Source organism: Jaculus jaculus, chromosome 4 (genome assembly GCF_020740685.1).
Source record: "Jaculus jaculus isolate mJacJac1 chromosome 4, mJacJac1.mat.Y.cur, whole genome shotgun sequence".
NCBI lineage: Eukaryota > Metazoa > Chordata > Mammalia > Rodentia > Dipodidae > Jaculus > Jaculus jaculus.
The window spans coordinates 118291288-118307362 of record NC_059105.1 but is presented as its reverse complement, the minus strand read 5'-3'; the positions used below and the strand labels follow the sequence as shown (position 1 = coordinate 118307362).

General features: G+C 39.0%; 1 protein-coding gene across 1 annotated transcript in view; it reads left to right on the top strand.

The window, feature by feature from the left end:
* The window catches only part of Tmem131 (transmembrane protein 131), a 197345-nt gene that overhangs the window by 142162 nt on the left and 39108 nt on the right, over positions 1-16075 (top strand). Inside the window, exons 16-22 of the mRNA XM_004669801.2 lie at positions 891-1001; positions 1092-1226; positions 2529-2633; positions 4536-4622; positions 11680-11832; positions 11928-12003; positions 12183-12300. Of these exons, the coding sequence (XP_004669858.2) occupies positions 891-1001; positions 1092-1226; positions 2529-2633; positions 4536-4622; positions 11680-11832; positions 11928-12003; positions 12183-12300 (785 nt within the window). The remainder of the gene's footprint in view (positions 1-890; positions 1002-1091; positions 1227-2528; positions 2634-4535; positions 4623-11679; positions 11833-11927; positions 12004-12182; positions 12301-16075) is intronic.

Here is a 16075-nt window from a genome sequence, read left to right as displayed (position 1 = left end):
CATGGGCACTGTGACACAGTAGTCATTATTCACTAATGGGTGGGTAACATGCACGGCATGGGGGTGCTGGAGAAAGGGGTAATTCACATCCCAGATGGAACAGCGCACAACTTCACCACACTTCTGACAGTGACATGCGACTGGGAACTCATGGTTACTTACGGAATTTTTCTTTTACTACCTTTGGGCCATGGTTGACCTCATGAGACAGCTTAACCTCCTTAGCTATAATCACTGCCTAGAACTCTTCCACATTCTGTTTCCTCTTGGTTTTACTTTGAAGTTGTAATGCTGAAAAGCCTAAAAAGGAACTGAAGGAAGAAAAACAATAGGGAAAAAAGAAAAGCAGTACAAGGAGAGCAGCAATGTCAGGGAAGAGATGACCAGTGCCAGGAAATACCATGGTAGAGAAAAGAAGATGGTAGATACACATCTGGGCGAGCAAGGTAAATATAACCTAGAGGGAAGGGCTAAAGACCTTCTCAGTAGAAAAAGTGAACCAGAAAAACAAACAAGAAAATCTAAACAAAACGGTGGTGAGTGTGAGCCGTGAACAAAGTTTGGATCCTAGAGAAACTGTTGGGAAAGATAATAAGAAATATGGGACATACATTGTGTTCCCAAAGAGTGAGCATCAGTCTAGACATGGTGAGCTAGGGGAGCTTCCATGTTGCCCCACTGGCGCAGAGAAGTAACTGTTCAGTAGAGAGCCTCTTTCTGACTCGGGTTGCTCTGGTTGTCCTTGTGCAAAGTTCTCAGCTGTGTGCTGTGTCCGTATGACTGGAAACATCAAACGTGGAAACTATCTTGATGTAGTTGCTTTCTCTTAGTAACATTCTGCTACGTAAATGTGGGTTAGTGTTTAATATAGTCCTTTCCTATCTTTCCAGTACTTTGTATTGCCCCCCAAAATAGAAGAACGTTTCATAGATTTTGGAGTCCTGAGTGCTACAGAAGCAAGTAATATTTTATTTGCAATTATAAACAGCAATCCAATTGAGGTAAAAAAAAAAAAAACACTTGTATTTGAAATTACATTTGAGGATTTTATGCTTGTATTGGAATATCACTTTCATATTTTCTCTTTTAAGTTGGCTATAAAAAGTTGGCATATCATAGGAGATGGCTTATCAATAGAACTTGTAGCTACAGAAAAAGGCAATAGAACTACAATAATTTCAAGCCTTCCAGAGTTGGAAAAATCCTCTTTATCGGACCAGTCATCAGTAAGTAAACATTCTTATTGTTTCCTTAAATAAGATGGATATCTAAGCAACAAACAAAAGAACTTTGCAATGTTGTATAACTCAATATTTACATATAGATCATAATAGCACTGATTATTTGATATTAAAGGGGCCTTACAGAGATAACTTATTCTTGTTCCTCTCCTTTTATGATGAGGGCACTGAAATCCAAGAAAGTTAATGTCTGCCTTTTAATAAAACATTATGTAGCAAGTAAAATTTAAATTTTATCTTCATCACAAGGTCTCATTCATTTAAACATTAAAATTAATTAATTTAAATAATCTAGCCAGTTGCCTATACTGACTGAAAGACAATTACCAGTGAAGTGAACATTTAGTTCCCACTAGGATATTCCCAGTACTTTTATTCTGCCTCATAAACATGTGTAGTTGGTATTGAGATCACTGAACAAGGAAAATCACATAGATTATAGGACATTTTGCAAAAGGGTAAGTGAATATTCTTGTGTCCAGAGATTGTTACAAGTCTCTTTCCATGGGTTACATAGGTTTGGTATTTTCATAAGCCAGATGCACATGGTGGTGCATGCCTCTGGAGTTCGTTTGCAGTGGTTAGAGGTCCTGGTGTGCCCAGTCTCTCTGTCTCATCAATATATTTTTTTTAAGTTTAGGCCTACAGAGATGGCTTAGTGGTTAAGGTGCTTGTGTGCAAAGCCAAAGGACCCAGGTTCGATTCCCAGGACCCTCATAAGCCAGATGCATAATCATGATGTGTCTGGAGTTTGCAGTGGCCGGAGGCGCTGGTGCACCCATTCTCTTCTCCCCTACCCCTACCCACCCTCTCTCTCTCTCAAATAAATTTAAAAAATAGATTTGGTGTTTTGTTATGACCAGTATTATCTACAGAAGTTTCTGTTAACATTAGAATTAAGTTCACAACTTGAAGCAGAATGAGCTTTGGGTGCACATGTGCCTAATGTGACTAAAGGACTGGTGGAAGACTTTCCCCCCTGCTTCAGCCTTCACCCTTGTGGCCTTATAGGAGGTTGAATGAGGGAGTGGTTCTGCTAACAAGAGGAACACATCCCTCCCCAGCTTGGCAGTTGACAATCTAGTTGCTCTTTCTGGAACCAGCATGCTAAATGGTGCTTAGAATATGTGTACTAAGTGAACATTAAAAGTTGGACAATATTTTTAGATATTTGTACATCATATAAGTGTGTGTTGGGTTGTAATTTTTCACTACAGCCTTCCTTTCCACTCTAATGGGAAACTTGAACTCGATGCTAATGAATTATGTCATTTTTATTACATACAGGTAATATTAGCTTCAGGATATTTTGCAGTATTCAGAGTCAAACTTACTGCAAAAAAACTAGAAGGGCTTCATGATGGAGCCATACAAATCACAACAGACTATGAGGTGAGTACTTCCTTGAACATTCATGTCAGTGGGTTTTTGTTGAATAATTTGGTCTGGATTTTTGTTGTTATTAACTTTAACTGATACATCAAAATTGTACATACAAAGCTTTTTTGGTTTTTTTAAATTGATTTGTTATTATTTGCAAGCAGGAAAGAGAGGAAGAATGGGGGCACCAGGGCCTGTTGCCACTGTAAACAAACTCCAGATATATGTACCACCATACATCTGGCTTTATGTGGGTATAAAGTTAGTTTGTAACTTTTAAAAACAGAACTTTTGGACTAGAGAGATGGCTTAGCAGTTAAGGCACTTGCCAGCAAAGCCAAAGGACCCAGGTTCGATTCCCCAGTACCCACTTAAAGCCAATTACTCAAAGTGATGCATGCATCTGGAGTTCATTGGCAGTGGCTAGAGGCCCTGGCATGCCCATTCTCTCTACCTCTCTCTCTCTTTCAAATAAGTAATTTTTTTTATAAAACTGGGCTTTTGTGAAGACTAGTGTTCATTATCTCACAGTTTTCTGATAAAACTCATTCCTGCTAACAAGAAACACAATTTCATTAAAATGCCCTCAGCACATTTCTACATATTCCATCAGAAACCTGCCCATAGAAGGCTGTAACATAACATCTAGCCTGGTGAATTATCTGAGCTCCATCTCTCTGATTCTGAAGTCATAAATGTCATTGAACTTATTTTTTTCAACTTTTTATTGATAACTTCTGTGCATATGCATATGCATAATACTTATTCATCATAATCTATAATCCCCACATCACTTTTGCCCCCCTCCCCTGAGCCCTTTCTTTCTTCCAACTAGTCCCTACTCTATTTTGAGGTCATTGTTTTCTTTCTTGCCCTATTTTACCATCTATGATGACATGTTGATGGGCCCTTTGTGAATTTTTAAAGACTTTGTGGGGGTAATGTGTTCAATAAGATTTTTGACTGATTTTTTTTTTCCACTTACTATTTTTTGTGTTTTTTTAAGACAAGAGTCTCCCTGTGTAGCCCAAGTTGTTCTGGAACTTGAGTTATAGCTCAGACATGCCTCAAACTTGCTTTAGCCTCTTCAGTGCTAGAGATTACAGGTGATAAATTAATCCCTGGTTCAGACCTATTTAATGGTCAAAAGCTCTTTAGGAGGTTGAAGACTGCTAAATTCAGCTAGCTGTTATCCTTGCCTTGTATGGTGTCAGCACACAACCTCTATGTAAAAACAAAAACCTAATTGTAAACAGAATTAACTATTTACCTCCAAATTCCCTCCAAAAGTGACAGATTCATCCTTAACACTCGTGGTCGAAATAAGTACATTTCAGAATTGATATGTTTTTATAATATGAGTGAAAGTAATTAAACATGAATATCCTGCCAGATCCTTTATTAACTCACTCCATCATTAACTCACTTATGATACTAATGGAGTATGAGTTGGAGCTGCAACTCTAGAGAGTTCAACTTGTTTTTAAATTGTGTTGGTATTATTTCTATGTACTGAAATATAGAGAACTATAGAAAATAATTCTTATATACTGTTTTAGGAGTATATAATGACTTTCCTTTGTAACTTAATCTATAAAATACTTAGTATTTTGAAAAATCCATCTTTATTCCTTTCGCATTATTTAGTTTTAACTATATTTTCAGCCAATTAGTGAGTAATGCATGGGAATTTATTGTATGTCCTTGGAAATTAATTGTTTTCATAACATTTTATGGAGAACATAGTACAGATTAAATGGCATCCAAGGGTGGTTTTAATATTTGTTTTGAATTATTGCCAATATAAATCTCAAAATACACTTTATTTTTTTTAACTACCAAATAATGCAGTAGTTATAGAATTCAGTCTCACACTTACCTGACTTGATGGCCTTTTGCCTCTTCACTCCACAGATTCTAACCATTCCTGTGAAGGCTGTAATTGCAGTGGGCTCGCTGACCTGCTTCCCAAAACATATGATCCTACCCCCTTCCTTTCCAGTAAGACAATTTGCATGCTGTTTTCTTTCTGATTATTTTTCTTTGCCATTCCCTCAATGTCACTAATTCTTTATTGATCATCAAGTTCTTTAGAAGACAAAGTAGAATGACAGGTGGCCCCCTCCTCAACAATTTTTTCTGAGTGGAATTGAAAAGTACTGATAGATACAAAGCTGGGTGTAAAATTGCTTCTTATTAAGAAAGGCAAAAATACAGGAATTGTGAGAGAAATGCTTCTTATTGATGAAGGCACCCTGCAACATGGCAGTGATAAAAGAGGTAGCAAGAACTTACAAACAGGACCAGGGAATAACTTCAACACAAAGCCAAGTGTGGAGTGCCTAAAGCACTGCCCAGAAATTCACTGGTATGCCCAGGAAAAGGGCTGAGGGGAGGTTGGAGCCGGGGCTCTGGTGGTTATGGCAAAAGTGAAAAGACAGTGAAGTCTGAGGTGGGTCCAGGCAGTAGTGCATTGTCCAGTTTGGCAAGAATGGAAGGATGGGCCTGAAGAGATGGCTTAGCAGTTAAGGCACTTGCCTACAAAGCCTAAGGATCCATGTTCGACTCTCCACATGCCAAATAAGCCAGACGCACAAAGGTGAAGGAAGCTGAAGGTTGCACATGCCCCCTAGGTGGCATAAGTGTCTGGAGTTTCATTGCAGTGGCTGAGACCTTGGGCATGCCAATTCTCTCATCTCTCTCTCTCTTTCTCTCTCTCACTCTCGCTTTCTCTAAAAAAAAAAAAAAGAATGGAAGCATATTTTAAGAGAAGATACAATGTTCAGTTAAGAGGAAAATTAAATTCTTTTGCGCAAAAGCATAATATTATCAGAGTTGGGCCTTAAAGACTGGTTTAATGCTGAAGGAAAGACAGGACACATGTGGAACATGGAGCCAAGTGTGGAGTGCCTAAAGCACTGCCCAGAAATTCACTGGTATACCCAGGAAAAGGGCTGAGGGGAGGTTGGAGCCAGGGCTCTGGTGATCATGGAAAAAACTGCCTCCTGGCCTCTGCTATTTCTCTATTTAAACTTCTCATGCACAGAAACCACACATCTTTCTATTCAGTGTCATTATCATCTCCCTGTGGAAATTCATTCTTCCTTTCCTCCCTTCCTTCTTTCTTTCCCCATCTATTTGGATCTTTGATGTTGTTGGTTTGATCTGTGGGTCTGGCAGTTCTAGGAATCAAAACCAAGGCCTCATGCATGCTAGACAAACATTCTACCACTGAAGTCCAAATCCAATCCTATAATATCCTTTTAACTTTAGCTGGCTTTTTCTGACCTAATGATGTCAATATGCAAGAACACAATCTAAAGAGATCTCTAGAAACACATGATCTAGGGATAACATCAAGAAACATGAAGTTGTGTACATAATAATGTGGTAATACAAAATTAGGATATAATTTTATATCTTGAGAACTTAAAATTATAACATTTTTGATAAATGCTTAGAAATAATTACTTTAAAAATAAAAACCCAGGGTTGGAGAGATGGTTTAGTGGTTAAGGCACTTGCCTATGAAGCCTAAGGATCCATGTTCTACTCTCCAGATCCCACGTAAGCCAGATGCACAAGGTAATGCAAGCACAAGGTTGTGCATGCCCACTAGGTGGCTAAAACATCTGGAATTTGATTACAGTGGTTGAGGCCCTTGGTACACCAATTCTCTCTCTCCCTTCCGCCCTCCCCCTCCCTAAAAAATGTAGAAGCCCAAGAGAATCTTTACAGTTTGTGTATTTTTATATAGACACACATACCATTTTTAAAAGTGTACTCTTGGGCTGGGGAGATGGCTTAATGGTTAAGGCATTTGCCTTTGAAACCTAAGCACCCAGGTTTGACTCTCCAGAACCCACGTAAACCAGATGCACAAGTGACACATGTGCACAAGGTGGCTCACACGTCTGGAGTCAGATTGCAGTGGCTCTAGCATGTACCTCTCTCTCTTTTGCTCTCTCTCCTCTGTCCCTGTCTTGGTCTGTCTCTCATAGAAAAATAAATAGATAAATAAAAAAGTACTTTTGCTGTAGGAAAGAAGTCACAGATTTGTCATAAGAAATTAAAGTGAAAATATATCTGTGTATCATCTGAAAAACTGCCAGAATTAATAATTTTTTACTTAGCTTGATAAGAAATTATCTACACACACAGTATGCAGCCAACTTACAAATATCTCCAGAGAACATTTGCAGCAGTGCTCTCTTATGCAGAAAAAAAAAAAAAATCAACCCATCTAGATTTATTTCACAAGAAGGAGTTCTTATTTGATTTCAAAGTCCAACAGAATGCTGGGGAAATTGCTCAGAGGTTAAAGGTGCTTGCTTGCAAAGCCTATTGGCCCAGGTTTGAGTCTCCAGTACCTATGTAAAGCCAGGCGTACAAAATCCAACAGAGTTGGACGTGTCCATTAGTTACCCTCTCATTTCTGGGGTAGAATATATGAGTAGAAACAGCTTAAAGAAGGTAAGCTTCTATTTCAGCACACAGTTCCAGGAGCACAGTCCATCTTGCTGGGGAAGACATGGCAGCAGGAGCGGGAGGCCTGCTGGTCACATTGCAGCCACAGTCAGGAAAGAGGACAATCAGGAAGTGAGGCCAGACGGTAAAACCTCAAGGCCCGCTTCCCAGTAGCCCACTTTCTCCAGCAAGGCTCTACCTCCTAAAGGCTCCACAACCTTCCCAAACAGCACCACCAGCTGGGGAACAACTGTTCCTCCACATGAGCCTATGGGGGACATTTCACATTCGAGCCACATTTCCCTACAAATTAATATAAATGATTATATGTGTGCTTAAACCTATGTAAATTGATGTGTGATTACACACAGAAAACTGGATATAGGAAACATACACCCTAAATTCTTTATTTCATTTTAGTTACTTTAGTAATTTTGATATGGTTAAATTTTTTAGTTTTGTATGGGTTATTAAATAAAACAAATCTCAGGACTTTTAAAGTTTTCTTAACTACTCTTAGCAGTATTTGTTTCATCAGTGACTGTAGAATACTTTTGAGATTCTGTCTTGTTGTCCTCATATTACCTTGTAACAGTCATAATATTACACAATGACTATTTCCTTACAGATTAATCTCCCACTGAGTCTTTGAGGTCCTCCAGAAAAGAAATGAAACTTTTCTTCCCTGGCAGGACCTCAGTGGGTAATGGAGAGAGCAAAATGATGGAGAGGGAGCATAGGCTAAAGATATTTCAGACAGAGTTTGTGTCCTGAAGTTGAAGCCAACAAATTGAGACAGCTGAAGAACATGGGTAGATAAAGGAGTCAAAACTAGGGCTTAGAGTTGGAGCCTTGAGAAAGAAAAATAGAAACCGGAACGTGGGAAAGGTGCTGATTTTGCAGGAAGAGTCATGATGCATTTAGGCCAATGTAGAAATGTCTCATCCTGTGATAAAGATCTAGTGGGTTAGGAGAGTCTAAGACATCGCAGAATTTGATGGCTATGTATAATAAAATGTAAATCAAGATTTATCTACTTAAGACCTGGTGAGATGGCTTAGCAGTTAAGATGCTTGGCTACAAAGCCAAAGGACCCTGTTCAGTTCCCCAAGGCCCATGTAAAGCCAGATGCACAAGGGGGCGCATGTGTCTAGAGTTGTTTGCAGTGGCTAGAGGCCCTGGTATGCCCATTCGCTATCTGCCCCTCCCCCCCCCATAATTTAAAAAAAAAAAGATTTATGTACTTAAGAACAGAAATTTTAGGGGCTAGAACAATAATAGCTTAGTGGTTAAGACACTTGTTGGGAAGTCTGAGGACACAGGTTCAGTTCCCTAGTACCCACATAAACAAAGTGCATAATGTAGCACATGCATCTGGAGTTTGTTTGCAGTGACTACAAGCCCTGGTGTGCCCATTCTGTATCTTATCAATCAGCCTCTTTTTCTCTCTCTCTCAAAATAAGACATTTTTTAAAAAAAGAAAGCATAAATTTTGAATTAAGTTCAACATATTTAAGTTTAAGTTGTAAGTAAACCTTTACTTCTTGACATTTCTCCTTTTTACAAACTATATTAAACTCTTGATTTTAGTGTTAATCCAAAAGAACCTCTCATTCCTCCCTTCAGTTACCTTCAAACTCACTGATCTCCTTAAATCTCTGCATAAAACATCAAAGGATAGAACATTTCAGAAGGCAGATGACATAGTAAAAGCCATTTGCATGGAATAATGTGAAATTGTCTAAGCTAATTCTATAAAATCATCCAATCAATATCTCTCTCCCTCCTCTCTTCTTTCTCCTTTTCCTCACTCTCTCCCCTTCCCTTGTTTTTTTTTTTTTGGGGGGGTGAGGCTATTTATTTTTTGAGAAATGCTCTCAATAAGCTAGTCTTGCAGAGATATGCCTCTGCTCCCAAGTGTTGGGATTGTAGATGTGCACCACCATGCTCATTTTATAAATTGTCTTTATCAGAAGCAGAATATACTTAGAGCTATCTGATGAAAACAGTACTTCATTGTATCTTTTTTATTTTTATTTATTTATTTATTTATTTGTAGGTGGAGAAAATGAGAATGGGTGTGCCAGGACCTCTTCGCACTGCAAATGAACTCCAGACATATGTGCCACTTTATACATCTGGCTTTACATAGGTACTAGGGAATCACAGACTTTGCAAGCAAGTGCCTTTAATCACTGAGCCATCTCTGCAGCCCTAAAATAGTACTTCAGAATGAGCATTTCAAATAACTCATAGTTTAATATTAAATATTTGAATAAAGTTGCACAAAGAACTTGCCCTCGGAGCTAAGGCTGGAGAGAATTAGTTCATGTAAGTTCTGCCGGGAAGACACCACTGCTTGCCCTGTTTTACTGTTCTTCCCATCCTGGCCACATGCCAGCCCTCTAGGGCCTTGTCAGGGTGCTTTTTCTCACGAGGCTGTTGATAGTGCTACCATCATTCAACTTTTTCCCCATACGTTCACTTCCCTTCTGTATCTTCAATACCAAATATGAACAAAATGGAATTGTCATTTTAGAAACTTCTTTAAGTAAGTAGAAACCATATGCACAGGAAAAAAATTCTGTACACAACCAAAAAAAAAAAGAAGAAAGATTGCTATATGATGCTTACTAATGTTGGTTTGTCTTTTTTTATTAGTATTTAAAATTTGGTACCCTGTTGTAAAGAAAAGCTTGCAGCTAGTATGAGTAATTGGTTATTTAAGAATAAGAATAATAATAGTTTTAATGAAGCACTTAGTATCATATAGAGTTTTTGTTTATTTTTAGTCATTGTTTTCTGAGATGCAGTCTCACTCTTTAGCTAATGCTGGCCCCCTCATGATCTTCTGGCCTCCACTATCTAGTGCTAGAATTATATGCATGTGCTGAAAACTTTTTTTTAATTTTTTTGAGGTAGGGTCTCACTCTAGCCCAGGTTGACCTGGAATTCACTGTGTAGTCTCAGGGTGGCCTTGAACTCACGGCAGTCCTCCTACCTCCACTTCCCAAGTGCTGGGATTAAAGGTGTGCGTCATCACGCCCTGAAAAACTTTTTTTTGTTTTTTTGAAAGAGATTTAAATTTCTTTTGATGGCTCAAGTATAATTTTCAGCCAAGAATATGAAGTTGTGTGTGTGTGCCATTAGATTTTAGAATTCATTATCCCAGGGCTGGAGGGATGACTTAGTGGTTAAGGCATTTGCCTGCAAAGCCAAAGGACCCCAGTTCAATTCTACAGGACCCATGTTAGCAGATGCACAAGGTGGCACATGCATCTGCAGTTCGTTTGCAGTGGCTAGAGGCCCTGGCACACTCACACACACAATATCTCTCTCTCCCTCTCTTTCTGTCAAATAAATAAATATTTTTTTGAAAAGCTTAAAAAAAAAAAAAAGAATTCATTATCCCAGAATACCCTTGCCTTGGGATAAACAAACTGCTTAACAAAGTAAAAGTGGGGCTAGAGAGCTGGCTTAGCAGTTAAGACGCTTGCCTGCGAAGCCTAAGGACCCATGTTAGACTCTCCAGATCCCATGTAAGCCAGATGTATGAAGGTGAGGCAAGCACAAGTCACACGTGTCCACTATGTGGCGCAGACATCTAGAGTTTGATTGTAGTGGTTGAGGCCCTAGTGCTTCAATTCTCTCTTTCTCTCTTTCTCACTCTTTCTCTCCCTCTCTAAAAAATAAAACAAAGTAAAAGTGAATATTCTCTTTAGTTAAAGCTTTGTTTTCTGTACCTTTTTGTTGGTATACTCAACATGAAACTGAATTTTTTACTTAATTCATTGTTAGATGACAAAGATTTGTTTTCTGAGTAATGTGACACAACAAACTTGTATTTTTTTTTCTATTGTTCTGGTAATTTTTTTTCTTTTAGTTTTTGGCCTAATTGCAAATTTAAACATTATCAACTGATGAAATGGTTATATGTTGGGTTGTGGTTTGTCAGCTTTAAAGTACCTTAAAATGATGTTAAGAAAAATTGACCAAAGAGAAAGGAAGGGAGGAGGGTACTTAATAGGATGGCATTGCATATATGTAAGTAGAATGATTGAGATGGGGAGGGGATATGATGGAGAATAGAATTTCCAAGGGGAAAGTGGGGGGAGGGTATCACCATGGGATATTTTCTTATAATCATGGAAAATGTTAATAAAAATTGAGAAAAAAAGACACCTTCCAAGGCTCAGGGTCTAATGCAAAAGAGGTGGTGGAAAGAATGTAAGAAGAGCCAAAGGATAGTACTCCTTACAACATGCTCCTCCAGACGTAAAATGGCCTGCATATCCATGACCTCACCGTGCCTGACTCTACCTACACAAGACCATCATAAGAGGAGGAAAAGATCATGACATTAAAAATAAAAGAGAGACTGATTGAGATGGGGAGAGGATATGATGGAGAATGGAATTTCAGAGGGGAAAGTGGAGGTGGGGAGGGTATTACCATGGGATATTTTTTATAATCATGGAAAATGTTAATTAAAAATTGAGGGAAAAAAAGAGAAAGACAAAATGAATGATAACTGAAAATAAAAGAAAATTTGATCATATAAACTAAGTTTATTTGTCTTTTCTTCCTTCAGGGGAAAATAGTTCATCAGAGTTTAAATATTATGAATTCCTTCTCACAGAAGGTGAAGATACAACAAATACGATCTTTGTCAGAAGATGTGCGATTTTACTACAAACGATTACGGGGCAATAGGGAAGACTTGGAGCCAGGAAAGAAGTCAAAGGTTTGAAATGGTTATGTTTGAGAATTCACATGTGTTAGTATTTTATTTTTGTAGACATGGATTTGGATGCGTGATTCTCTTGTGCTTCTTTACAGATTGCAAACATTTACTTTGATCCGGGGCTACAGTGTGGGGATCATTGCTATATTGGCTTGCCTTTTCTGTCCAAATGTAAGTTGCCTTGTTCTCTCTTATTCCCTTACTCCGCCACCCAAAAAGCATGTGAATGTAATGTGCCGCTTTTTAGTTTATCCCTGTCTCTTGAGTACTACAGGGATCATCTGAAGGAAAATGGACAAGTGGGTATAGGTGTAAGACTGTCTGTCATAACTTATGTTTCCTTTTTTTAGCTGAACCCAAAGTACAGCCTGGGGTGGCCATGCAAGAAGATATGTGGGATGCTGACTGGGATTCACATCAAAGCTTATTCAAAGCCTGGATGGCAATAAAAGAAAATTCAGCTCATAAGTGAGTGGTTTTACTATATTTTAGCAATCTTTACAATGTTTAAACATCTCTCATGATAGTCACTGCTTTTTTATATTATTTTTATATTACTTTATAAATAAGAAACTGGGCTGATCTTCAGGAAGTTACTAGTGAAACACCTTAAATTGTGATTATTGGGCTGGAGAGATGGCCTAGCAGTTAAGGCACTTGCCTGCAAAGCCTAAGGACCTATGTTCAACTCTTCAGTTCCCACATAAGCCAGATGCACAAGGTCACATATACACACAAGGTGGCACATACATCTGGAGTTCACCAGCCATAGTATAGGCCCTGGCATGCCACTTCTCTCCCTCCCTCCCCCCCCCTTAAAAAATGTGAAAAAAAAAAACTTGTGGTTGTTTGTATATGCATCTTTTCTCTATTCTTCAATATTTGAACTATTCTTCTTTAAGAAACTGGGCTGGAGCTTCAAAGCCTAAGAGCCAGGTTCAATTCCCCAGGACCCCTGTAAGCCACATGCACGGTGGTACACCCGTTGGAATTTGTTTGCAGTGCTAGAGGCTCTGGCACGCCCATTCTCCCTCTCTCCCTCCTCCCCCCTCTCTCTCAAATAAATAAACTAAAAATAAAATATAAATTAAACAAACTGGGCTGGAGAGATGGCTTAGAAGTTAAGGCACTTGCCTGTGAAGCCTAAGGACCCAGGTTCAATTTTCCAGTACTCACTTAAGCCCAATGCACAAGGTGGTACATGTAGCTGGAGTTCGTTTGCAGTGGCTAACAGCCCTGGTGCACCTATGCTCTCTATCTATCTCTGTCTCGCTCTCTCTCTCAAATAAATAAAATAATAAAATATTTTTTTTTAAAGATCAAAGAAACTATTTGAAATTGTTATCATGTAGGATGGCTAGTGTTCACCTTAGACACAATCCTATGCATCAGAAAGTTTTACATGCCACTGTCCACTGTAAAAGGCAAGCTGGGGGCTGGAGAGATGGCTTAGCAGTTAAGGTGCTTGCCTGCAAAGCCTAAGGACCCATGTTCAACTCTGCAGATCCCACATAAGCCAGATGCACAAGGTGATGCAAGCACAAGATGGTGCATGTGTCTGGAGTTCAACTGCAGTGGCTGGAGACCCTGGCGCATCAAACCTCTTCCCCCCACCCCCACACACACACTTCTTTCTGTCTTTCATTTCTTTTATAAAAAAAGAGGTTGTTGTCATATCCTCCATTAAAAAGAGTAGGAGGCCCAAGCTAGGCTTACTCCCCAACAGGAGACTGAATTTTTTTGCTCATTGTGATAAGAGCTACCTCCTTCTTTCCCACGTGCTAGGCTGTTGCAGTGGGACACACAGGCCCCTTCAGGTGAACCTCCTCCCCCATTGTGTATTTGGCAGGTGGAAAATGTGATGACGAATCAGTACTGCAGCTGGACTCAAACATGAAGATGTATTTACTTGGTAGTTTAGAAACCTGGTCTTTTCATATTCTTTGTAAAAGAATTTCAAGAAAATGGAAAATATGACAAAAAGTTCGCTTCTCAGTTGGCTGACTTGACATCTGTTAGTCAGAATCAAGGTGTTTCACTGGAACAGTACTGCAAAATTCTCAAAAAAAAAAAAAAACTATATTTATTTGTTTAAGACAGAGAATGGGCATGCCAGGGCCTCTAGCCACTGCAAACGAACTCCAGACACATGTGCCACCATGTACATCTGGCTTATGTGGGTTCTGGGGAGTCCTTAGGCTTCACAGGCAAGGGCCTAAATCGCTAAGCCATCTCTCCAGCCCTCAAACAACTGTCTTGTCTAAATTAAGTTTTTGGTTAGCATACAAAGAAATGGATTTCGGGCTGGAGAGATGGCTTAGCGGTTAAGCGCTTGCCTGTGAAGCCTAAGGACCCCGGTTTGAGGCTCAGTTCCCCAGGTCCCACGTTAGCCAGATGCACAAGGGGGCGCACGCGTCTGCAGTTTGTTTGCAGAGGCTGGAAGCCCTGGCGCACCCATTCTCTCTCCCTCTATCTGTCTTTCTCTCTGTGTCTGTCGCTCTCAAATAAATAAATAAAAATTTAAAAAAAAAAAAAGAAATGGATTTCATGTGCCATTTTCATACTTACCTATCATTATGCTTTGGTTTTATTCAGTTCCTCTCCCTGTTCTACCCCTATACTTTTCCAATCTGATGGTCCCCTTTCTTCACCCAAGTGGACCCCTCTTCTGTTTTCATGACATATCCATTCTGTTACTCTCTTATTATGCCTTGTACCCTCCCTTTAGACTTATTCCTCCCTTCTCATGCATGGTTCCCTTCTACTTTCATTACATATACATGTATACCTATACACACATACAATTTCAATCTATATTTCACAGATGAGAGTAAAGGTGCACTATTATCTGAGTCTGAATTATCCTCAGTTACATCCATTTCTCTGAAAATGTCATAATTTCATTCTTTCCACTTGAATAAAATTCCATTGCATATACATGCCTCGTTATCTTTGTGTTCACCTGTTGATGGACATCTAGGCCAGCTAAATGTGGCTGTTGTGGATATTGTGAGTAGTACAACTATAAACATGAGTGTACAAGTATTTCTGCAGTATGGCTTACTTTTATATAGCCCGTTGTGGTACAGCTGGATCATATGGTAGTTCTGTTTTTAGTTTTCTGTGGGAACCTGAATACTGATTTCCGCAGTGACTGTACCAGTTTACATTTCTAGCAACAGCGGATAAGGGTTCCTCTTTCCCCATATCCTTGTCAGTTTCTTGCCTTAGTGATAGCCACCCTCTTGAGTAAGGTAGAATCTCAAAGCAGTTTTCATTCATATTTCCCTGATGACTAAGGATGTTGAACACTTTTTGAAGTATTGGCCATTTGTATTTCTTTCTTTTAGAACAATCTATTCAGTTCATTAACCAAATGAGTAATTTACAAACTATTAACTTTTTTGTTCTTGTTTTTTCAAGGTAGGGTCTCACTCTAGCCAGGCTGACTTAAAATTTAATCTAGTCTCGGGGTGGCCTCAAACTCACAGCAATCCTCCTACCGGGGTGCTGGGATTATAGGCGTGTGCCTTCAAACTGTTAACTCTTGAATCTGACTATTTATCTGTAGTCAGATGCTCTACCACTGAGCTATATATCCTCTCTGCCATGACTACTGATCTAAATTGTCTGCTCTGGAAAGTTTTCTTAAGCAAAAGAAAGCTAAGATTTTTAGTTTTAAATGATTTGAATGAGTACATAGAGACTTATAGTAAATTTACAAAACCATCATTTAATTAAAACCCTACTTTGTACCTCCACATTGAGCATAAAGTACAATCTCCAAGTTTTAATATCAGTTATAAATGAATAATTCCTTAGTGTCTTCATATGCTTAGCAGGCAGAGAACCTCTTCACCCACCAAACGCCATCCTTCCTTCCAATGTGTGCCAAGTCCCACTGCCAAGCTCCTAGGCCCCATCTACCCTATGCCGCCACGTCCTCGCTGCATAGCAAGTGTGGCATGCTCCAGTGTTTTGTGTTATCTTGTCAGTGTGTCTGTGGCAGAAAACTTTTACTAGTCTTTAATCTTGTCAATATCCGTGGATCATAATTCAAGTGTTTGGTTTAAATAGACATCAGTATTTGGTCCAGATAACTTCGCCCCATTTATAAACATGTTTTAAGTGCAGATCACTTGGCTTATAAACACTTACAATAAGTAATATTCAAATGAGGTCCTGAGTTTACTAAAAATTCACCACTCTAAACTGACATCTTCATTGCATGTGAAGATTTTAT